At 36.9% G+C, this 26,198-nt stretch overlaps 1 protein-coding gene across 2 annotated transcripts in view; it reads right to left on the bottom strand.

Moving 5' to 3' along the window:
- SLC30A5 (solute carrier family 30 member 5) overlaps positions 1-26,198 on the bottom strand; it is a 74,990-nt gene that overhangs the window by 36,103 nt on the left and 12,689 nt on the right. For both annotated transcript variants that reach the window (XM_069096455.1, XM_069096454.1), the window contains 9 exons: positions 18,613-18,735; positions 17,685-17,751; positions 15,136-15,221; positions 13,407-13,494; positions 6,707-6,794; positions 4,987-5,063; positions 4,024-4,194; positions 3,165-3,453; positions 2,520-2,728 (listed from right to left, as the gene is read on the bottom strand). In XM_069096455.1, the coding sequence (XP_068952556.1) occupies positions 2,520-2,728; positions 3,165-3,453; positions 4,024-4,194; positions 4,987-5,063; positions 6,707-6,794; positions 13,407-13,494; positions 15,136-15,221; positions 17,685-17,751; positions 18,613-18,735 (1,198 nt within the window). The remainder of the gene's footprint in view (positions 1-2,519; positions 2,729-3,164; positions 3,454-4,023; positions 4,195-4,986; positions 5,064-6,706; positions 6,795-13,406; positions 13,495-15,135; positions 15,222-17,684; positions 17,752-18,612; positions 18,736-26,198) is intronic.

Below are 26,198 nucleotides of genomic sequence, written 5' to 3'. Positions count from 1 at the left end.
CACGCTCACTGCTGCAGCTCTGATTGGATCCAGCTCGGAGCGTGGCGTGTGTTTCGCGGGGGGGGGGGGGACGGTGCATACAGAGGGTACCGTAATGTAGCGTATAGCGCAGGGGATCACCTTCACTACAGTAGCAATCTCAATAGGGCTTCTTTTCGGGGGAGGGCTTATTTTAGAGGAATCTTACACAGTAAGGGGAGGGCTTATTTTTGGGATAGGTCTTATTATTGGGGAAACACGGTATGTATATATATATATATATATATATACATATATATATATATATAACTTCTATTCCCTTCAACTATTTTCATACTGAGAAAAGTTTCATCAGTTACAACTGTTGTTTTTCCATGTAGGAATGTTAATAGTTCAACTTTGATAAGTTCCTTATGATTTCTTTTCCCTGTTTACTTTCTCATGCTTCTCTTGCTTCTTGTATCTGAATGCCAAATTTTCTATTCAACTCTGGTTTTTTCAGCAAGAATGCTTGAAAGTCCTCTACTCCACTGAATGACCATTTTCCCCCCTGAAACATGGCACTCAGTTTCGCTGGGTAGGCAAGCCTTGGTTTTAATCCCAGCTCCTTTGATCTCCGGAATGTATTCCAAGCCTCAGTATAGAAGCTGCCAGATCCTGGGTTATCCTGATTGTGTTTCCACAATATTCAAATTGTTTCTTCCTGGCTGCTTGTAATATTCCTTGGTCTGGGAATTCTGGAACCTGGCTATAATATTCCTAGGAATTTTCTTTTTGGGATCTTTTTCAGTAAGTGATTGGTGGATTCTTTCAATCTCTATTTTCCCCTCTGATTCTAAAACATCAGGGCAGTTTTCTTTGAGAACTTCCTGGAGGATGATTTCTAGGTTCTTACTTTGATCATGGCTTTCAGGTAGTCCAATAATTTTTAAATTATCTCTCCTGCATCCATTTTCCAGGTCAGGGGTTTTTCCAATAAGATATTTCACATTGCCTTCTATTCCTCCACTTGTTTGGATCTATTTAACAGTATCTTGATTTCTCATAAAGTCATTAGCTTCCATTTGCTCCAATTTAATTCTGAAGCAATGATTCTCCTCAGTAAGCTTTTGAGATTCTTTTTCCATCTGGCATATTCGACTTTTTAAGGCATTCTTCTCATTGCCTTTTTGGAGCCTCTTTTGCCAATTGAATTAGTCTATTTTTTAAGGTGTTATTTTCCTCAGCCAGGCTGTTGACTCTCATTTCATAATTTTCTTTCATCATTCTCATTTCTCTTCCCAATTTTTCCTCCACTTCTCTTATCTGCTTCTTAAGGTCCTCTATGGCCTGTAACCAGCTTGTATTTTTCTTTGAAGCTTTTGGTGAAGTCTGACTTCACTGTCTTCCTCCTGTTCCATGCTTTGCTCCTTTTTGTCCCCAGGAGTCTAATGTTGGAATCTTCTGTTTGCTTTGTTTCCTTTGGCTGGTCATGTCGCCCCTCAGTCACTTGACCCCTGGGCTTTTTGCCACAGGACTCTACCACTAAACAGGGGAACTTTCGTCCCAAACGCTGGGGTTTTCTCAGCTGCCGGTGGTATTACATGGGTGCCCTCTCTGAAGCCTCCACAGGCTCTCTCAAGCTGGACACATGCCCCAGGACCTCCACCCTAGACTGCAATCCAGATCCAAGCAGGTTAAAGCAAGAGTGATTACCCCTCAGACTGGTTGCTTGGTCCCCCTATACTCTGCAGGGGAGGAGCTGAAGCTGCCACATGGCTCTGGCTGGCTGTGGGCCCTCTCAGTGGCTTCTCGCCCTGGGGACAAAAGCCACGCACTCCCACTTACTGGGTCCCAAAGTCCACAATGCACTGACCTCTCACTTTGTCCTTCGTATCTATGTGTTGGTAATTCTGGAAACCGCCACAGCTGCAGCCACTGGCTGGCGGCTGGTCAGGCCCACCCTGGGACTAAAACCTCCAGCTCACCGGGCCTGGGCTAGGCTCCCAGTTTACTGCACTGGCTGATTCCTGCCGGCCTGCCCTCAGCAGGTTAGCTTCTCTGTGTCATTTTGTGGATTCTGCAGCTCCAAAGTTTGTTCTGAGTCCCCTTTTTACATTGATTGGGAAAGGTAGAAGCTGGAGCCGCTTGGAGGTCATGCTTCTACTCTGCCATCTTGACTCCGCTCCCCATAGACCAATTTATAATTAGCATTCCAAATAGGAATTGCTATAAGGTTTGAATCATATCCCTATAAGTAGGCTGAACATATCCCTGCAATCCTGTTTACAGTCTTTCACCTGCTTAGCAAAACTTTTTACTTTTAAGCAAAAATACAATTTTTAAAGTATATAAAAAAGTCACTCGTGCTAGAAATGCTGAGCTGGGGCTAAATAAGACTTTACATATCCTGAATTCTTAGAGCAAATTTTAATGTTTAATTTTTATTTTTCTCTTCATATTCCTAAATGTATTAAAACTAGTAACATAGAAATTAAGAATTCATATTAAACGACTAATAATAAGATTTAAAATTATATCATTCTTCTTAGAAATCTTACCAGATTCAGGCACAAGAAGTAAAAGATGTGTCTAGAATCGCTTTCCTCAAGTATCTGTTTCAGTGATTCTTTAATAAACCTAGGGACTGACTGAGAGCTATGTTGTAAAGCATCACCCATGAAGTTATATAGAGGAGTTCCTTCAGGAGAATAGCCAACAAGAGTACCCTTCTGTCCTCTCTTAGAAGGAGAAGCTAGGATGTTGGCAGCTAAAATGAAAAAAAACAAAACAAAACACAAAACAGCTTAGATGTACAATTATTTTCTTTTTCTTTTGTTATAAACACATTTTTTATTGAAGTCTTTTGTTTTCTTTAGTCATCAAACTTTCCTTCAAAGAGCTAATACTTACAAAAGCCAACTGCTAACATTAAATAGAAGTATTTAAAACTTTAAAAATTCAGTGTAAGATAATTTGATTACTATGATCAACAAAAGTGAACTACAAAGCAAAATACTGTTATACAAAAAACACATAAAAGTACTTTCAAGAGCAAAAAAAATAATACTTCATAGTAGTTCTTAATTTTGATTTATTTTATACTTTTAATTGGCACTATCACTCTTCCCTAGTTTTCTCAATTACAAACTAACCTTTCTCATCTTAAACAAGTAGAAAATTAAGGAATAAAACAAGATGCTCACACAAAATGAAGAATATAGCACTCACTACCACCCCTCCAGAAAGGACATGCTCAGTGCTCTCTTGATGTGCTGGTTTATTCATAGCTCGAAGTTGGTCTGTTATTGGATGTGTCCAAAAATTTCCAAAAAGCAGAGCACTAATACAAATAAGGAAAGATCCATAGCGGGCACTCTTGGAAACCTCCATTTTGGCTGAACAGATGGAATCAACATAGAAATCCAGGACCACAACAAAAAAGATAACCGTTGTGAAAGGCACGATGAGAGAAGACCAAGATTCCACTTTACTCTAAAAAAAGAAAGAAATTCCGACTAGTGAGGGATATATTGTGCATTATTTTTTAATGTGCTAATGCTTCTTTGGGCATAAAACTAACATGTCCAAGCAGGAAGACATAGATGTTTGAAAGTGAATGTTAAAATGTACTACATTTGCACATTTCTCCCCAAATCATATTACCTGTTTGCTTGTTTTTTTCTTCTTCTAATTTAGGATTTAAATATATCCCACAATTCCCTGGGTCAAAGAAATATGACAAATATTTGATTCTCAATGCATTTTCTAGAAGATAGTTTCAAATTCTATTTATAGAAAATCAGAATCCTACTATCTAAAAGGAATATGAAAATGAAAAAGATAAAATCAAGTAAGAATTTGATCATTATGGACATATATAGAAAAGAAAATAATGTAAATAGATGAGAATGGATGTGAAGCACTTTGTAAGTCTCTATGTATGAGCATTCTTGATTTTAGGGAAAAGCAAAGTTAATTTAAACTACTTGTATACGATTAAAACAACAAATTTATGAGAAATTCAGTTTTTCACTTATGACTAAAACTTTTTTTTTCTATTACCTCAGTTGTCACAGAAAGGATGATGACCCAGGGGCACAAAAGAAGCACAGAAACAAGATAGGATAAGGCTTGAAGACGTTTGGCTCCACCCACATCTAGAGAGAGCTTTCTGGAAGCTGTATGAAAACCAACTTTACAACACAAGGCCAACACAAGTAATAATACTCCACCCTGTTAATAAAATGATAAAATTCTTAAGAGAAACACACAGGATTGAATACTTACAGATAAAAAATTATTTTGGTTTAAGGAAAGCCAAACTTTTCTTGAAAATTCTGATACTATGCCAAATCTATTGCTTAGAAGAAAATGCTCTGAGGTCCATTTCCAATAAGAAGATTGTCCTTATTTTTAAAATTTTCACAGCATTATAATAAGAGTTCCATTATGAAAAATTCAAGTGGAATTGTTTCCTTATGTAGAATTTAGGAACATTAATCCTATTAATAACATAATAGCAATTTGCTGTCTTCAAACTTGACATATAAACAAAAAAAAGTCTAATCAAATAGGGTACCATTCACAACTTATTTTGACATTTTAAAGACTACCCAATTCACTTTTGTAGTAAAGAAATGGCTGTAGCCTCAGATAAGGTATATAGGGAGGGAAAAGGAAAAATAATATAAAATATCCTAAAACTCTATCAAGAAACCCATTTAGGGGTGGCTAGGTGGCGCAATGAGTAAAGCACCAGCCCTGGAGTCAGGAGAACCCCAGTTCGGTTCCAGCCTCAGACACTTAACACCCACACAAAAAACTAGCCATGTAACCTGGGCAAGTTATTTAACCCCAATTGCCCTCCAAAAGGCAAAACTAAAACAAAACCCATTTAAACAGTATCAAATTACTTTTAAAAGGCAGGCTGGATTCTACATATTGACAATGATAACATATGCTCATTTCATAGACATAATCTTAAAAAAAAATTTCAGTATTTTAAGCGTAAGGAAAATGACATACCTTGTGGTCTGCAACACCTAAGAAAGCAATGACTGTGTAAAGCATATGTGTCAGAGCACTGTCATGATGTCCTTCAGCTAAAAAACTCAGGTTAAAGAAAGCACAAGCTCCAATCTGTATGTTTACTCATTACTAGTGGTAGCTCCAATGCTTTTTACTGGTGTGGATTTGAAACAGAAGACATCTTGTTCCTTTTCTTTAACTACCCTGCTAGGGATGAAGTCTTCTCTCCAACATTTGGATTCAGAAAGGTCTTGAAATGTCAAAGATCCATCAGCATCTGAGAAATCATGGCAATCACCACCATAAGGAGGGTCTTTTGGCTCCAAGGCTAGTCCACAAAAGCAAACAAGTCTGGTGTGGACAGCTCAGGGACATTACGTGTTAAATAGGGTTTTTCTGGGAATTGTATTGAAATTTCCTTTCAACCTAATCATCACCTATAACATTGTTATTAAGGGGAAAACAACCAAGTTGCAAATAAACTGCAGAGGCCCCTCCCAGGCCAAATATCATAGCTGACTGATTAATCCAGAAGTACTAATCTGCTCCCTTTCTGAGTTGTGCTGGCTAGCTCCTCCTCAAACAGCCTGGTAGCCTTCTACTACTAGAGGTTATTCCTACTAAGTGCTAGATTTAGTGTGGAAACCTAATTGCCTCTAGTTCTACTTCAGCTAAAATGCCCCCAGCTCAAGTGGTCTGACAGCCTCTGCCTCCCCAGTAGCAGAGATTATAATCACATTACAGATAATTTTAGTTTGAAGAATCTTCTCTTTAACAGTACATAAAATTCATTAATGCAAATTTTACTAACCACCAAATTTTCATTAGTTCTTCTAACATTTGCCAATATGATAATTCAGTTTATGACAATTGACATGTACCCATGGGTTCAAATTTAACCAAAGAATGAATAAACATGAGTACCTATAATACATATGCAAAGTATGTCCTAGGTACTTTAGAGGATGTAAATATAAAACATCATACCTACTTTCAAATCAAATCATAGGGGAATACATTTAGAGATGGAACCCTCTGACTTTACAGTTGAAGAAACAGAGGTCCAAAGAGTTAAGTAACTTGCCCAAGGTGAGAATGGTACCAAGTACCTGAGCCAGGATTGAACCCAGGTTTTCTCACTCAAAATTCAGCACTCTCTCTACTGCACCATATTACTGATTGCCACTTTCTACCCCCGGGAAATCACTTTGTACCCTGTTTTTACATATCTGTATACATCTTGTATCCTTCCTAATGGAATACAAACTTCTTCAGGAAAAGAACTATGCAGCTTTTGTGTTTGCTGCTTGTCAGCTCTCACAGTATCCTGGGATAAAATAGGCACTTAATGTATGCTTGCCAAATTGAAGACATGCTGCTTGTAAGCCTAATTTAGGACAGTCCAATGGGCTACTTCCAGCTAGCTCTAGACCTACCTACCAACTTCTATTACTTGGGAACAAATGTTATTTTTCTATAGAATTTCCTACTTCAACTCCCTCCAATTTCAGAATATTTAGTCATTATTTGGAAGGTTCTATTTATTTTAAAATAAATCTATTAGTTTTGTGAAACAACTTTCAATACTGAACAATTTTATTGTTTCATTTGTGACTGTGACACGTGTTAATGATATAATTCTTTTTCTTTAACACTGGCACTCTATATTGCAGTATTAAAAATATCTAGACTTGATTTTACTTTTATGAAAGGATACGATGTTCAGCAATTTTAGCCATAAGATCATCATTATCAAAGAACAACAAACAGATCACAGCAATGATGAAAAAAGCAGCTCCTCTTGTCTGAAAATAAATAAGAAAATCTGTTCTTAGAAGGTTCTCCATAGATTACCAAGTTTGTTAAAAATATTCTCACCAAAAATAAAAAAATTCTGAAGCTACACAGAAATTGCAGGCCATAAACTTTAAAAAGAAAATGAGTACATTATGACCTTTAGGTCATTTTAATTATATCTTCAATAGTAATATATAAAAGCAAAGGGTCCCATTAGGTCCTGAAGAATATCCTGAGATATTTAAACCACACAATACTGAAAAATAAGAATTTTCTTTCCCTTGTTGTCATGGCATTATGCTATCATGCTTCAATTAGTGTAAGTTATACTTTCTAGTTGTTATATAGCTGATAATTGGAAATCCTACTTACTCCAGGAAAAATTGTTTAATAGGTATTATTAAAGGTAAAGAGGCAGTTATGGAAATGAAATAAAGATACAAGTGAAAATTTTAAATAGTGACAGGATAGTAGAAACATTGTTTCCCATCACAAAGCCTGGATCAAAGAAACATGTAGCTCACACAGTTGCAAATTCAATTTTAATCATCTACTAGGAAATGAAACAGTTACAACTACTAGTAATCTGGCCACTTATTCTACAACCTTACTTAACTCCTGTTCCAGAGATTCATGTTGGCAAGAAGGTACTCTTAGTAAAGATGCTATAGGCAAGACTAAGCAAGATGCATTTATTAAGTACTTATTACATACCAGGAATTGTACAGAAGTGTTAGATACAAATACAAGCAAAAAGAGAGCTCCTGCCCTCAAATGACAATACAGAAAGGGGAAGCTGAAAAGTGGGGTGGGGAGGAATACAAAGTCCAGAAGTCCAAAGTAAAGTCAGGAAGGAAATGAAGCTGGGCCTGGGCTCCTATTCAAAATGGAGTTATTGGAAGGAATTTACCAATAGAGAAAGGGGAAGGATATTCCAGGATAAGAAGTCTGTAGAGGTGGATGGATGCTATAGGATGAGGTGGTCCCAGGTGCTAAGGGAAGTTGCAGGGTGAGATGGCAACTGGGCCATGGTGGCAAAGCCAAGAAAGTTAGAAGCAGGGCCATGAGGACATGTTTTACTGAGATGTAAGGCTTCCAAAGCACAGGCCTAAGAACTGTGCCTGAGGGAGACCCAGCTGAGTTAATTAGCAATGAACATTTCTTGAATGCTTTCAAGTTTGCCAAGTACTTTATGTGCATTATCTCCTTGGAGCCTTATGACTCTGAAAGTACTACAGATACTATTTTTATTTTATAGTCTCAGAGTTGAAGTGATTGGTCCAAGGTCACAAAGCCAGTAAGCGTTGAGAGACAGATCAGAATCCCACTCTTCTTGACTCCAAGCCCAACATTCTACCCACCACACCAAGGCTGTCTACAGCTACGTTCAAGAGCTCCACCACAAGATCAACTACTGAGTCATGATTATTCTAAAAACTGGATTCAAAAACGGGGAATGAGTTAATTCAGTAAATACGATTGATAGTTACCATATATTCATACATGTTAAATTTTTACCAAATCTGTAATGCTCACAATCCCTGTAAATAAACAAACTAATATGAAGATCACTGCAGCCTGCACACCAATATTCATTGCAGAGGACGGAGACAGAAAAATTCTATGAAGCATTCAACAAGATGTTCCATCAAAGTCACATATCATATCACAGTGACCTCTTGGATGCTGATGCCAAGCAAGGCATTAAATAGGGAGAAGTGTATTCACCTAAGTACACTGTCAGAAAAGATGTCCTTTGTAAAGTCCAAACAAAACTTTGAGTCTTGATTAATGGTGACCTTTTCCAAATGCTCTTGTTTGTGGATGACATTGTGCTAATTTCCACTGAGTCCCAGAATATTTAAAATCCTCCTCAGTGAAATATCAAGTGTGAAGGAGTCAAAACTACCTAGAATGAAAAACAAAGTTGACAAGTACCTATTGCCCACAATCTCTGATGCAGCTGAATATGCAGCCTATTGCATTAGTTCATTAATATGATTATCTCTAGTCAAAGATGGACAATGATCTGGACTCAGAATTGGAGAGGAAGCCTTCAGTCTGGGTTGCATTTGGAAAACTGCCACGATCCCCTAAATGTGGCTACAAAAACAGCTAAACTCTTAACACTAATATTAATTGGTAATTCATCTTGATATTTTTTCCCCTTTGTCCATCTCTGCCCCTCCACCTTTTTTTTTTTTTAGCATCACCAACTTGGGAAAATAAACTAAATAGTTGGAACTACATATATCTTCTCATATTTGCCTTTTCTTCTAATTTGATGTTTGATTTTTGTTTTAACAAACTAGAGTAACCAAAAAGTGACAGGTGATTTCTCCCATACCAGTAAAACAGTTATTTCTTCCTTATAGTCAACTGTTATTTTTATGTCATTATGGGGTGTCTGCTATGTCTGAAGGTCAAAACTCAAGATATTTAGAAGGGTAAAGTTGTTGAATGACATGGGGAAAAAAACTCTATGGATAGTATTACTTCAATAAATCTGTGATTTTACTAAACAGAGTATTCCCTTCACCAAAGCAGACCACAACTCATTCACATCTTCTCAACCTCTGGAGTTCTGGTTTATATTCTTTCACAGATCCTACACTGATAATTCACCTGACATGCTAAAGGCCTTCCTCTGGGTCTTTTTACATTTCATAGTTAAGACTGAATAACACTTGGGTTGTCAAGTCTTTGTTCTTGCCACATAAGCAACAGCTCATCTCCTTCTCAATCATACATTTCATGGATGATGTATTTGTGCCACTTTTTGCAGGTAAATAATCACTGGAAATGCATTACAACCCATGCCCATTATGTGTCTTCCCACTGCCCCTCAAGTGACCTGTGATTTGTTTTTTGAAGACTGCTATATTTCAAGATGCAAACACATGATATCAACTGAACACGTATTTAAAATTTTGGATTTTTGCCCTAGAAAGGAGTTCTAAAAGTACCATACTATTTCCAAAATTCAATCTACATTGTGCTCTTCTTCCTACTTAATTCTGAGACCAATTCTTCTTCTATTTTCAGGGTCTGTACCAAGTATATGCAAGTCTGGGCAGCAGGCATTTTGTGACCATTCAGTTTTTCCTGTATGGATTGTTAGGCTGAGCGCTTGAATAATCATGGACCTCACTGAGGAAGCCTTGTAATGTTCTGGAGTTTGATGTGATCAGTACTGTATTATCTGCCAAGAGAAGACTTGAAAGGCAATAGGCAAGTTATTTTGGATCTTCCACATGACAGTAACAAGAACCTTTGGCAAACCATTTCCCTGTTTTAAGCCTTAACTAAGGTTAATAATGAGAGGATTTTTAAATGTTGTTATCTCTGCAGTTACATTCAAGAAAGGATCTTGTTTGGATATAACATGTGCATGACATATTCAGTTGCCACTAAAACAAGGTGACTGAGAGAACATCAATAACTACTGACTCACACTTCCTACTTTCTTATTTCTATAAAATTTTCAGGAAAAAAGTTAAACACATTTTCAGAGTATACTTGATGAAAATATGAGAGTATGGGGTGGCTAGATGGCGCAATGGATAGAGCACAGGCCCTGGAGTTAGGAGGACCTGAGTTCAAATCTGACCTCAGACACTTAACACAAAATTAGCTGTGTGACCTTGGGCAAATCACTTAACCCCAATTGCCCTACCTTCCCCTCTCCAGAAAGCAAACAAAATAAATTAAAAAAAAATATGGGAGAACTAGGAAAAATTTCACAATACAGTAGATTATCTCTAGCACAAATGCTTGAAAGATGCAGAGGAAAAAAATATCCCAGTATGCTTAATTGTAAAACAAGCACTTGATTCAGTAAAACAAAATGCAACATTAAGGGCTCTTCTCTAAACAAGGTATCTCTCATGCATATGTTAAGATCATACAAGGTTCCTTTACAGATGGAACTAAATAATTAAGATGTATTTGTTCAAAGATCCTCCGATAATCATCAGGGGCATAACATGGAGACATTCTGACAGGTATTTGCCACTGTTATTGAGGCTATCCAGTACACAACCAAGGGAAGTATTATTTTCCTCGTTTACAGATAACATGCCAAAAACATGAAGTTCAGAAAATCATGACTAAATAAGATCCACTAAAACTTCAAGAGTTTGGCCTAACAATTCACACAGTAGAAAACAACTGAATATCTATTGATATGCAATGCTTATTGCACATCTATAATATGCAAATGAGTAAAAATTCATTGAGTCAGTCTACCAGTACATTTACATTGCACAGCCATTTCAGAGGGATAATGAACTAGGTACAGAATTGGTAGTGGGCTAATTTTAATTTGTATTTGGGAAACCATTCAATGATGCTAAGCTCTTCTCTGAAGCAAAATCCTTATCTTTAAACACTAACATTCCTCCAGTGATGCTAGATGGCTGTAAATCATGAAATGCCACAATTGTCAAGTAATAAAAAGTTCTGGTACCTCAGCATATCACCAATAATGACTTGGATACAAAAAGTGAGGGGAAAAGTACCATTCAGACATATGACTGACCAAAGGCAAAGAGCACATGTGATTATAAAGATCTTCATATACTGTAGCATTTTAGCTTCACATGAAGCCTGTGAAACAGGCACTAGAAGTGTTTCCATCCACATGGGACAAATGAGGAGACTGAAGCTCAGAGGGCCTTAAGTGATAACTCACAGCCAGATGGCTGGTGGCGGAGTGGGGATTTGAAGTCAGGTCCATCTGATTCAAAATCCAGTGCTCTGTCCACTGTAACAAGCAGATTTTCAACAACATTGCTTTATTTGGAAAAAAAAAATCGTATTTTTTTTTGTTATTCTGAAATTGAAAAACACTAAATAAAAAAAGATTTCCATATACAAAAGAGAAAAAGAAGACCGTATACGAAACCATGAATCTCCATTATCCACAACTCATTTTCTCCTCCAACAAGATAATAAATTGAACATGTTAAGTTTTAAAACTACCTCAACAGTACTGCTTTATGATTGTCTTGAACATTATATTAAATTCTATATGGATGACCTGAGTCTATGGTGACACAAACTTAACACTGATGGACCCAGAGGGAGCCTGCAGCACACTAGGTGATTTTCTCTTGGAAGACTGATCAGAGCACCAGAGAACAAGAAGAGATGGTCTGCAATCTGTACTACTGGAGGGAATATCTACACTGATGAGATCATCCAAATGAATAATGAGAAAATACTATGCGGCTGAAAAATCATGGAATATCACCATAACAAAAAGTAATCCAAGGGTCAAAGAAAAGATACAAGGTCAGTGTAAGCTGACTATAGCATCTGATGAACTGGGAGGAAGAAGAGGCAAAAAGGACTCTCCCAAGGACAAGATCAGAAAGGGAGAAGAATTGAACAAGTAATAGAATCGAGAAGGAACAAACCAACAGCCTTAGTAATATATCAGAAAGCCCTGAGAAACTAAAAGGAAAAGAGAAAGACTATTGGCAGATTTTAATTTGAGAGGCTGAGGTGTAGCAGTGGAATTACTCATACCAATGAAACAAGGCCAATTTTTAAAATATTAAAATCTAATTTAATCTCTCTTATAATTTAGAAGGTATTTTAGAATCTCTTCAGTGTTTCAGAGTCAAAATTCTGAATGCTGACAACATACTATTGCTGGAGCTGGGAAGTCTGTCTAATGGGGAGAATATTTATTTTGATAAGCAAACATGTTCAATGTTTGCTAGAGAGCAAAGTTGCTTCATGCATCAATTAGTTTTTTTCCAAGAATTAAAACTATCAAATATTTTTCAAATTTGAATTGTGACTGGAAACTGAAGGATGCCTATCAACTGGGGAATGGCTGACTAAGTTATGATATATGAATGTGATGGAATAATACTTTGCTGTAAGAAATGGTACAGGGGATTGTTTTCAAAAAAACCTGGACAGTTTTGAATTGAGGCAACCTTCACAGGGACAGCAATACTGTAAAGATAATCAACTCTGGAAGACTCAGCAACTCTGATCAGTACTATAATATGCTGTAATTCCAAAGGATTCAAGACATAAAATGTTATCAATTGATGGATTAAGACTGCAGACTGAAGCAAAACTTTTTTCACTTTCTCTGCTTTTCTTGCCTTTTTTTGGGGGGAAGGGGTAGAGAAAGACATAGCTAATGCAGAAATGTTTTGTATGATTGTGTATGAGTACTAGGTATCGTTTCTTGCTTTCTCAATGCGTGGGGGAGGGGTAGAGGAAGAGAATATGGAATCTGAAGATGAAAATAAAATGAAAATTTTAAATATGAACTTTGAAAGATTTGTATTATAGTATAATGTGTATCAGTTCTTTAATTAAACTAGATGTGTAGAACCTGCGGCCTTGAGGCCACATGTGGCCTTTTAGATCCTTAAGTGTGATCCCTGGACTGAATCCAAATTTTATAAAACAAAGATTTGTGAAGGATCTAAAAGGCCACAGGTTCCCTACCTCTAATTATACTATTAATAAATTTTCTGCAGCTTTTCTAGATGGAGAAAAGAAGATTTCAATTGCTATTTTATTGCTGAATGAAAAAATTTACATTTAGCATTTCAGTTTTGAAATAAGGGACAGCTGAAAAAAAAAAATACCTTTGCTGGTCCTCCTCCAGAACTAGTGAATATAACATTTAGTAGCGAGATGACAACAATATCACTGTGTTCAAAGAGCAGCAAAGTCCTATGAAAACAAAAAGTTAATTCAAATAGTTTTACTATACTATTTTTTCATATACATAAATTGAGGTAGACTGAGAAAAGGAGTCAGGCAGTTTTCTTTGGCTTTCATAAAGTAGTAAGAAAAAAGGAATCTTTCAAAACTAAAAATCACAACTAATTAGTATGTGGATTCTTAACTGCTTACTAACTTTTTTATCTCCACAAATCATTGAACTTGTGCTTATAGGCATTTTAATGGCTATGACCCAAATACTTCAGAGTAACTAATCATACTTTTATTTGAGAATAAGAGGCTATATAAAGAAGTTACCACATTATTTCATAAAACACTGACTTGAATTTTTTAAAAATTTCCCTTAAACTTAACTTCCACAAATATAAATGAAAGTAGGAAGAAAATCTTGAATAAAACTTTAAATTCCAAACAACTTATATTTAGATAAGAGAAAAAAGTACTAATTCAATAAAACAGCAACAGTACTTTCATTTTGTATACTCCTTTGATCTCTTTTTTGTGTGTGCTTATGAATTTTTGTTGCTTTTACCTTAAAAAACCAAAGCAAAACAAAAGCTTTAACTTTGAACTAACTTTCTGATAATCTGGATGTCTTTGAGAAAGCCAATGAACTGCAAAATGAAAAAGATGTAGGAGTGGGAAGGCTAGGTGGTGCAGTGAATAGAGAGCACTGGCCCTGGAGTCAGGGAGACTTGAGTTCAAATGTGGCCTCATACACTTAACACAAAACTAGCCATGTGACCTTGGGCAAGTCACTTAACCCCAACTGCCCCACTTTCCCCCCTCCAAAAAGCAAAAGAAAAGCAAAAAAAAAGAAAAAGATGTAGGAGTGAGTCTTTGATTTTTTTCTCTTTACTTCACTCTCCCATCAGATAAGGTTTATATTTGAAAACAGCTAGGAAAGCACTTGAAAGTCATGAGAATAATTTCTCCCCCATGTAAATTGAAGACTGTGGATCCTCTTAACTCATTTCCTTACAAAGTCTAAAACATGTGGGCCAACCAAAAAAAAAAAAGTATCTGTGTGGTTATGTTAACACTTTAACTAATGTGTCATATGTTGTTGTTTTTTGGCTTTTTGGAGGACAATTGGGGTTAAGTGACTTGCCTAAGGTCACACAGCTAGCTTTTGTGTTGTGTCTGAGGCTGGACTTGAACTCAGGTCCTCCTGACTCCAGGGACAATGCTCTATTCAACTGCGCCACCTAGCTGCCCCTAATGTGTCATATATTTGCTTTGTGAAGCTATTAAATGGACAACAGATTAACTATAATCAATAAAAAATTCTTAATATCAGAAAGATTTCTCTCTCTCTTTTTTTTTAAAGCAAAGATAAGGCCGGAAGTTCTTAAAGCATTTGTGAGTGTTTAGACTAATCTCACTGGTAAACTGTCAGTTATGAATGATTAAGAATGGAGCAGTGCTTTCAATATAAAGTATTACTCCATCAAGTACACAAGCATACTTGAATTGAACTCACTGCAAATATTAGATTTTTTTTACATAAAAGTAAATTTCTTTATCAATGTTTGATATAAAATGAGTTAAATAAAATTGATATACAAATAAGGATATTAATCAATGCTGTTTAACATAATAAACTTGTAAAAAAAAATCTATATTTACCTTAATGGTCCACAAAGAGTGAGACCAAAAAACCATAAAAGAGAAATGATACATCCAGCAACAGCATGTTTAAATATTTTGATCCACTGCAAAAAGAAAAGTGAAAATTATTATTATATTAAAAATAGGAAGATGATAATGAAAAATTTAAAATGGGTAAAATATAACATTTTCAAAGTAAAAAAAAATTAGGATCATCTGTTTAGCACATTTTAGAGTTGGGAAAAATATCCTTCTGTATGTTTCATTTTCATAATTTTTGGTTAGACCTTAAAGTTTTCTTTTGAATACTTATGAATTTTGAATGGTTAAAACTTCATAATGTTCAAATGTTAGTATGGTAGTACTTAATATTCTACTCAAGGGCTTTTTTCTTTTGCAACTAATTACTACATGCTAATATAATTTTGTCCAAAGACAGGGAGGCAGAGGAGTAGGGAGGCTACAGAGGAAGAGAAAGAGGGAAGAGAAGAAAAAAAGAGAGGAAAAGGAGAAAAAATTGTATTAATGGTCTTACATGCATAATGAACTATATGTTGGAAACAACTGTGCTAGATTGTAGAAAGTAACTATAAATTCTAATAGGAATTTAGAGTTTAATTCAACAAGAATTCTGAGGCTGAAATCAAGAAGACCTGGGTTTAAACCAGTCTCAGACATTTACTAAATTTTAACCTTGGGCAAATCTATTAACATTTGTTTGCCACTTTCAAGTTCCTCATTTGTAAAACAGGGTAATATAATTGCCACCTACCTTCCAGGGCTGTTCTGAGGCTCAAATGAGATAATTATAAAGTGCTTAGCACAGTGCCTGTCTGCTATTATTATTATAGTTATTATTTTTTTAATGAAGTCCATAAGCACCAAGGGAGAGCTTGTTCACCAAGGCATCAGGAGATGCCAAGACTCAACCTGAGGCACTGTCAGACCAATGCTGGGGCACTGTAAAGGGACAGACATGAATTAGCATCTTTGTTGTGTACTACTCAGTTCTAGGTCATAGATTCTGGGTGGAGTGAGAAGGAGACCTAGACAGGAAAGTAGCATTCCCTGGCAGGAAGGCCCTGGGCTACATGTATGGAAGAAACAGGAAGTTCAGAAGTCGCTAGCAGCAGCAGCAACAGCAGCAGCAGCAGCAGCAGCAGCAGCAGCAGGGCTCAGATCTTAAGAACAAAGTAGGATCTTACATGCAGCACCTTGTCCTGCAGAGTAATAACCAAGACAGAAATCCCAGACCATAAAGGAGCCTATAATTCTGCCACTCTGAGTAAACAGAGCTTTCGAGCTGTCTGAGAATGGTAGTCCAGAAGCAGTTTACTAATAATGCTCAGACCCAAACCCAGGTCAGGTACTTGCAAAGCTGATAAATCAAATATACACAAGCATGCCCTAACACATACACATGTACATGTGTTCTCATGAATACGCGCACATATACACCCCCCCCCCAACTCTGATCAGCACAATGATCAACTACAAAGCCTGAGAACTCATAACGAAACATACTTGAGAGAAGTGATTAACTCAGAGTTCAGATTAAGACTTGGTTTTATTTGACCATCTAGGTTTGTAACATAGTTTTGTTTTTCATGACAACAGGGTGAGGGAGAGAAGGATGTTTGAAAATTAAAAGAAAAAACATTAGGCCAGTCTGGTTAAGTTTTTTGCTCTAAGTGGTGTTAGAAGAACCAGGATTTAAAACTAGATTAAAAAAAATCCTAAATTACATGCTTTTTTCCCCACTAGAAAAATGCAATGAAAAATAATAGGTTAAAGACATTCTAGGATGGGTTCTAAAATGTCAAATGTGTATGTCTTAAATTTATAAATACTGCAACTGAAAAAGTATAAACTAGTTTGCACATCTTATTGAAACTTTAATACTCCTTTTTACATTTTTATATATCCCATTTCTTATTTTTTCTACCAACTTTATCCTTGACATTTTAATCCTGACACAACAGAATCAATTTATCCTTTTTTTTTTTGGTCTTTTTTTTGGAGGAGGGAAAGCAGGGCAATTGGGGTTAAGTGACTTGCCTAAGGTCATATAGCTACTAATTGTTAAGTGTCTGAGGCTGGATATGAACTCAGGTCCTCCTGACTCCAGGGTTGGTGCTCTATTCACTGTACCACCTAGCTGCCCCCAGAATTAACTTATTCTTGACCTGAAAAACAGTAACAATTATGCTGTACTTGTCTTCATTATGGAAGATTGGGGAAACTAAAAAACAACAAAAATGACCAGGTTTAAGAATTCTTTAGACATTAACTTCAGTTTAGCTTCTAGTTATCTCTTAGGTCTAGTGAATTAATTTATTTTGTTTTGTGTCAATACATGTTTAGTTTCATTTATTCAGAAAATTTCATCAGTCAAAATTTTGTTGAGTCTAAAATCTTTACCTTTTTACTCAAATCATCTGGTATAGGAATCCCTAAATAAATAAAGCAAACAATGAACATTTTTATCCTGACTTACCTAGAAGGAAGGCAAGATAGAAATGCTTCCCCAACACAGCCAAGGGTAAATGACTTTGCAAAAAACTCACCTGGTTTTTTGTAATAGTTTTTCCAGAGGAAAATGGTTTTTGAAACAAAACCATGAAAAATGCAGACCTATTGAAACAAAATATGAAAATATTAGCCCAGTAGACATGAAGGTATCAGGAAAAATGAGAATGATTTTTAAACAAACACTGTAAAACTTATATATCCAATCATCATGGGGAGCCATGCTGATTCTAACATTCTTTATCACTCAAAATATTTTCTGATTTTGCTTTTTGGAATGGCCTTAAAAGTCAGTTTGTAAGTTATTCAAATCATCAGTTTAGTCATCTAATATTTTATAATCATACCTTCTACTCTTAAAGGAAAAATAACAAATATCTAAAATAATTTATGTATTGTAGTCTGCATATAACAGAAGGGAAGAATAAACACAGGCATTTGCTATTTAATTAATGCAGAGATACACCAACATGTTATCTAAAAGTAAGATTCATTTAAATTATAGAATTTGAAAAAAGTAATTATATATGTAATATATAATTATATATTAATATATGTAATTATACTAATCAATATATTCCATAAAAATAGTAAAACTGGACTAGTTTATTTCCTGAGACATGATCAAACAGAAAAATTTATATTCTTTTGTATGTATTATCAATAACAATAAGAAACCTGGTATTTCAATTTAAGCCCAAAAAGGACAATCATTTTGGCAAGACCTCTAGCAAAACATCTCTTTTCGTTAAACATAAAACAATGTTTTGTTTCGTTTTTTGGAGGGAGGAGAGGAAAGGCCTTCTCAACCATTTATACCAAATAGGTATAAATTCAGGCATAAGACTTTTTTCACTTTGCCAATAACTTTTTAAGAGGTATCCAGCTGTTTTACAAACTGAGTAACATAATCTATTCTGAATCTCCTATCAAATTAAAAACTTGGCGAAAATTCTGAATACTCACCCAAGTTTTAATATAAAGATGAACTGTACAATATGAACTACTTTCAAGAGATCATATGATTCAAAAAGTCCCAAAGCCTTTAGAAACTTAGTGAAACATAGCAATACAATATATTTAGTGAATCTGAAAAGGAAAGAGAGATACATAAGTTTTAGTGTCACTTCAGTTACTAGCACAAATAGTTTTAGAATAATAGATTCTGAGAAAGCAACAAAAGACAAAGGCATTTTAGCAATAGGACATAGTTGCAATGTAATCTCATAATTACAATATATTTTAAAAGTTCCTATTACATCTTAGAATCTTTTGAAATATTTCAAAAATTTCAAAAGCAATTTCCAAACTCCTCCTGTTACAAAAAAGGACCAGAGGCATCTTACTTACTGGATAGAATGTAAGCCCCTTAATGGTAGGGAGGGCTGTTTCATTTTTGTCTTTGCATTTCCAGAGTCTAGTCAGGTATATCAAAGGCCCTTACTAAAGATTTGTTAATTTTGAGTGATCCAGAACACACAGGTGAAAACAAATGAATGAAAAATGCCTTTAGGCAGCCAAAGCAATCTATCAGGTTTTCAACCTCATAAGAAATTATAAGCTGCAAATCAGAAGGCTGAAAAGGGGTTGTTACAAGCAGGTAAACAGAGAGCAGCAAGAACAATTAAACAGAAACAGTAATTTGCAGGCATTTAGCAGAGGGTCAAATAGCTTGTAAGTAAGGTAAATTTTAGTGTAAGTAGGGTGGATTTTAGTGTGTGTAAAGTAGATTTTTGTTATTCTTTCTTAGAGTTCATTTTTCCAGGATCCATAGCATCTCTTGTTTCCAGGTATCAGCTATGAGTTCTCACAATTATGGTTCAAAACATCTCCACTATACTTGCACAGCATTACATAATGTTAAATAATATAAACATTTATGCTTAAATTTTAAATAAATGCAACTGCGCAGTGAGATACAGGAATGAAGTAATGTAAAGTTGGAGACTACTGCTTACAATATGCCAACTTTGTTGCCCTATAAAGAAGGTGGGTACTGGTCACTGAGTGGGGAGCCCTTGGGGTTGGATGCACTAGCTGGAACGCTGCCTGTGCCTAACTGGCCCCCATCAAGGCTTGGGGAGAATCTGTGTTTGCCTCAACTGGCCCCCACTAAGGCTTGAGGGGATTTCAGGGAGTAAGCTATGCCTGCCTCCACTGACCCCATCAAGACACAGGGGCAGTTGTGCAGCCCCACCTCCACCCCTTGCTGGCTTCCTCATGAAGGGTGATTAGAGAATGTAGAAGTTGGTGCTCCCATTTATTAGCAACCCATTTGAGAAGATTAGACTAGAATAAAGATTATTAACCCCTCTGAGGCTGTTTTCCTGTCTGACTGGTTCAAGAGTGAACCTGTGGCGGGAGTCAAGATGGCAGAGTAGAAACAAGACCTCCGCGTGGCTCCAGCTCTCACCACCTCCAATCCATGTAAAATGGGACTCTCAACAAACTTTGGAGCTACAGAACCCACAAAATGACACAGAGAAGCTAACCTCCTGCTGAGGACAGCCTGGCAGGCCGGCAGGAATTGGCCAGAGCAGCGCTCTGGGAACTGAGCCCAGCTCCGAGCTGAGGTTTTAGCCCCAGGGTGGGCTTGACCAGCCACCTGCTGGAGGGACTCCAGGTCACCAGCAGCTGTGGCGGTTTCCAGAATTGTCAACACATAGATGCTAAGGACAAAGTGAGAGGTCAGTGCAGTCTGGATTTTGGGACCCAGTAGTTGGGAGTGCATCGGCTTTTGCCCCCAGGGCAAGAAGCTGCTGAGGGCTGCAGCACAGGCCCAGCCTCATGGCAGGTTCAGTTCCTCCCCTGCAGAGTGTAGGGGGACCAAGCAACCAGTCTGAGGGGTAATTGCTCTTACTTTAACCTGCTTGGATATGGATTGCGATCTAGGGTGGAGGTCCTGGGGTGTGTAACCAGATTGCCAGAGTGTGTAGAGGCTTCAAAGAGGGCACCCAACTAATACTTCCTGCTGCTGAGAAAACCCCAGCGTTTGGTACGAAGCTCCCCTGTCTGGTAGCAGAGTCCTACTGTGGCAAAAAGCCCAGTAATTGTCATGTAATTGGGTGGCAATATGACCAGGCAAAGGAAACAAAGCAGACAGAAGATTTCAACATTAGACTCCTATTTTGGGGACAAAAAGGAGCAAAGCATGAAACAGGAGGAAGACAGTGAAGTCAGAACTCCTACACCAAAAGCTTCAAAGGAAAATACAAGCAGGTTACAGGCCACAGAGGACCTTAAGAAGCAGATAAGAGAAGTGGAGGAAAATTTGGGAAGAGAAATGAGAATGATGCAAGAAAATTACGAAATGAGAGTCAACAGCCTGACTGAGGAAAATCATACCTTAAAAAACAAGACTGACTCAAATGGCAAAAGAGGATCAAAAAAGCAATGAGGAGAACAATGCCTTAAAAAGCCAAATTTGCTAGACGGAAAAAGAATCTCAAAACCTCAATGAGGAGAATCACTCCTTCAGAATTAGATTGGAGCAAATGGAAGTTAATGACTTTATGAGAAATCAAGATGCTGTTAAATCCAAACAAATGAAAGAATAGAAGGCAATGTGAAATATTTCATTGGAAAAACCACTGACCTGGAAAATAGATCCAGGAGAGAGAATTTAAAAATTATTAGACTACCTGAAAGCCATGATCAAAAGAACCTAGAAATCATCCTTCAAAAAATTCTCAAGGAAAACTGCCCTGATGTTTTAGAATCAGAGGGCAAAACAGAGATTGAAAGAATCCATCAATCACTTCCTGAAAAAGATCCCAAAAAGAAAACTCCTAGGAATATTATAGCCAGGTTCTGAAATTCCCAGATCAAGGAGAGAATATTACAAGCAGCCAGGAAGAAACAATTTGAATACTGTGGAAACACAATCAGGATAACCCAGGATCTGGCAGCCTCTACACTGAGGGATCAAAGGCTTGGAATGTGATATTCCAGAAGGCAAAGGAGCTGGGATTAAAACCAAGTATCACCTACCCAGCAAAACTGAGTATCATGTTTCAGGGGAAAATATGGTCATTCAGTGGAATAGAGGACTTTCAAGCATTCTTGATGAAAAAACCAGAGTTGAATAGAAAATTTGACATTCAGATACAAGAAGCAAGAGAAACACGAGAAGGAAAACAGGGAAAAGAAATCATAAGGAACTTATCAAAGTTGAACTATTAACATTCCTATGTGGAAAAACAACAACTGTAACTGATGAAACTTTTCTCAGTATGAAAATAGTTGAAGGGAATAGAAATATATATATATATATATATATGTATATGTCTACATCGGAGGGTATGCAGGCATATGAATATATATGTGAATATGTGTATATATGTTTACAGGTATACATAGATGGAGGGCACAGGACCAATTTAATAGGGATGATACTTAAATATAATATTATTTTATATGTATTTGGGAAATAAGATATACAGGCACTGGGGCATAGAGATCCACCATGCCCTACTGGAAAAGTTGAAGGGGGTATGGGAGCAGATTGGAAAAGGGGATATCCTGTGGGACTGATATTTTGGGGCAGCGGGTAGGGGAAAAACGGGGAGAAAATTTGTAACTCAATATCTGGCAGAAATGAATGATGTAAATCAGAAGTTAATAAAGCACTTGAAAAAAGAAAAAAGAGGGGGAAAAAAATCAATAATTAAAAAAAAGAGTGAACCTGTGCTAGCAGCCCTTTTGTGTGCTAGTATTACCCGTCTTACATAGTCCAACAAAACCAAACCGTCCCTTAAAGGGATCCTTGAATTCATGACCCTTTATCATCAAGAACAAATTCTATTGCACTTAGTACATTTTAAAGTGGAAGAAAAGTGTATATTATATATACTGTTTAGAAAGATTTCCTTCCAAAATAAAATGAGTTTAGAAATTCATTCTACCAAAGAGTTCCAGAGAATCAAGCTTTAGAATATTACATTAATTAAAGAATTCCAGACTAATACAATTGCTTTAATATAACATGTAATAAGTTAGGCCTCTGTCAGTCTATGTCAAGGAGAAAATTCCATTGAAGGAAGAGATTCCCATAAAAAACGTTGCCAACAGGTTCTAAAAATAAAAACCTGGGTACTATTACTAAAGGATCAATAGTTTGGTCACTTAAATAGTAAGAACCTGTTTACTGGGTATGCTGGAGGAGGACCACTTAGGTGTTATGGGTTCATCTGGGTTCAAGATTCACCCACTCAGAACAGAGAGATCCAAGTTCATAGAGGCCCTCAGTCAGGTAGTCTTTCAAGGATCAGATGGAAGAACTACTTTGAACTACAGTGGGGAAGAAGGAAGGTGAAATGATTGAAAAGATCTTGATAATAGAATCTGTTTAAGAAGACCAGACAAAGGTGATCTGAGATAAGGTGATGACAATAGTGATTTCAAAGGAATCAGGTGTTCAGAGCTACTTAAAGTAAAAGTAGCTTTGAGGCTTAGATTCAGAGGATTTCTTTTTTGATGAGATTTTTAAAAAGTTAAGTTTTTATTACTTTTTTTTATATCATTGTTTTCCCCAGTATCTCCTCTCTTTACCTGCCCCACCATAACCATCCCATATAACAAACAATATTTTTTTGATTGGACTCTGGGGTGACAGTAGGCACTTTGCTAGGTCACACTTGGGAAGTTAATGTGAGGTATTCTGAGAATCATGGAGCCAGAGAGCTATAGAACAGAAAAAAGCCCAAGACTCTTCCCACCCATAAAAAAGAAATAGATTTTGGAGGGATTGTAACATGGCAGCAAAACCAATGTCAAAGGAATTACTAAGCTAATATCAAGACAAAGCCTGCTAAAAAAACTAGACAGAAGGAAATATAAGCACTGTAGGCTACTGTCTTAACCATAAGTGGCAGGATAGCTACCATAGGAAGTTCTTAAAAAATCTGCTGGCAGATGTAAGTCCACAGGATGAAGTGTACAGCCTGGGTCCAGAAAAGCAGATTTGTAAGATGAGAAGCCATACTGTGAGATGTGTGAGAGAAATACCACCAAAATGAGTAACCAAGATGGTAGGCCAATTAAAAATTTTTCTCAAGAAGTTTCTTGATGGATGCAGTACCTTGTGAATACAGGAAAGCAGAGAAAATAGACATCATTCCAGAATATTAAAGACCATATAATGGTAGCTATCGGTCAGAGATGCTGAAGGTATCACATCAAAGTAACTAAATGATTAAACTAACAGAACAGCCACAGATGGTCAAATTACATCAGGGTGGTTTGGTTGCATGGCAAGGATAGATATTTTGCTTTTTTAAATTAAAGTCTGCTGGTGCTTTTTGTTTACTTTTATATCACAGTAATATCTTAACATGCCCCCTCCCCATTTCCAGGGACAATTCTTGTTTAACGAAGAAGAAAAAATAAATTATGCAATGCCACATGACACATAAACCACATCTGACAGTATTTCACTCTGATAGTCTCCCATCTCTCCAATGAAAGGAGGTAGGAAATGAATGTTTTGATTTGTTAATTTGAGCAAGGAGGGATCTACTTTATATCTTGTTCCTTGCTCTTTCTTTAATAAACCTAGACCGGGGCAGCCAGGTAGCACAGCGAGTAAGAGCACCGGCTCCAGGGTCGGGATGACCTGGGGATCGAATCTGGGCTCAGATACTCAGCACCACACCCAGAAATAACTGGCTGTGTAACCTTGAGCAAGTTACTTAACCCTGATTGCTTGAAAAAAAAAAAAGCCTCAATCAGAGAGTATCCTTTAGTTGTCACAGAAAACCAAGATTAAAAGACAGGAAACTTTGTGACTTGTGTTACTTTTTATATTTGTTACTGTCATTTTCCATTTCTTCCCCAAACTGCCTGACAGCACAGTGACTGGAGATCAGGAAGACCTGAGTTCAAACACGCCTTCATATATTTCCTAGCTATAGGACCCTAGTATGTCACTTAGGCTCTGTTTGCCTCAGCATTCTTAACTGTAAAATGGGGTTAATAACAGCATTTAACTTGCAAGGCTGTTGTGAAGATCAAATGAAACATTATTCATAAAAGCATTGTAATGCCATGCACAGAAGCTTTCCAGAAGAATGCTACTGTGAACAGCTTTTAAGGTTCTGATTACATAGTATAGTAATCACTCTATTCCATAACAAATCCAAAACATCCACGGAAAATCAAGGTACAGCATTCACAATATTACAACTTATCACAGAAAATCACAATATAATATTCACAACATAGTCTCAAAGTAAAATAGTCACTCTTAAGTTAACCCAATTAGTCACTTATCAGTAGTCTCAAAGTACAATAGCCAAAGTCTTCCACTCATGGGGCAAAGTCTTGATTAACTCAATCAATCACTTATCAGTAACAATATCTCAAAGTAGTCGAAGTACAACCAGTCACTTATTCAGCAAAGTCTTACTAAGTATCATATACAAAACCCTCCACTCCTTAGGTCACTAGTAAACTATAATTCCATAATTACTCAGTACCCAAGGAGAGGTCTTTTCATCTTGACTTGGGGCCTGTTCTCAGATTCCCTGGATCCCCTTCCATGGTCCCAGATTCTACCTGGATTCACCAGACTATCACCTGGGTTCAATGGCGGACAGCTCCCAGTTCCTTGACCAGCTCTCTGGGCAGGTCCTGCTCCACAATGAAGTTCACAGGGTCTGGTTCATGTCAGATCCTTCACCATTTCTGCTCCAGGGAATTCAAGGCTCAACCAAGCCGCAAAGTCTCAGAATCCTAGTCATGCTTCAGTCACCTGGGCTCCTGGCTCCAAGGTTCTGGGCCAAGGTTCAGAAGAAGCTCCACCACCATAAGTTTTCAGGACTCAGTTCTCCATTCTTCTGTAGCTGTTCTGCCACCAGATCTCGGTCTCAAGGAAATTCTGACTGTGCCTCTCTAGGGCTTTTCTTATATACACAGTATTAGCTACTTCCTTCAGCCAACCCCTTCCTGTTACTGATGTAACAGGAGACAGGAGTTCATACCTTCTGTTCCCCCAATCAGAGGCTTGATCAGTTACTAAGTGTTAAGTACCTGCTACTTTTGCCAACACAAAGGGATCTTCAAATCCAAATTACATTACCATTACAAGCATTTAGCACAATGCCAAGCACAATGTAGGCACTGAAACAATGCTTTTCCCAAACCCATGTTTTTCTATAGTGATTTGCAGTAAATCTTAAATCCTCATCAAAACACACAAACAGGTCTACTGTTAAATGAGAAAAGGGTGAGGAATCTCTTATCTTCCTCTTTCAGGGGGGTCTTGGGATTAGGAAACCCTAGAAAACCTCGGAACAGTTGTGACAGTGAAAACCAAGCAAGGAACTGAGCTAAGATCTAGAAAGGTGGTAGTGTGGCTCTTCTGTCTGGCACTAAGACCATGGGACATTCCCACTTCATTAGTATTAAAAAATATTTTTCACACCACTTTTCCTTGCTTTAACAAAAAGTGTTTAAGAAATGCAACACACTTTCAAAGTTGCACAGATTACACGTATTTCCTTCGGGTTTTGGAAAGCAATTTAGAATTATAAGTAGAAAGTGCCTAAAATTTT

The sequence above is a fragment of the Petaurus breviceps genome, unplaced genomic scaffold (genome assembly GCF_028583685.1).
Source record: "Petaurus breviceps papuanus isolate PSGF00001 unplaced genomic scaffold, PetGlider_PUasm1.0 229, whole genome shotgun sequence".
NCBI classification, from domain to species: domain Eukaryota; kingdom Metazoa; phylum Chordata; class Mammalia; order Diprotodontia; family Petauridae; genus Petaurus; species Petaurus breviceps.
This window is presented reverse-complemented; position numbering and strand designations above follow the sequence as displayed.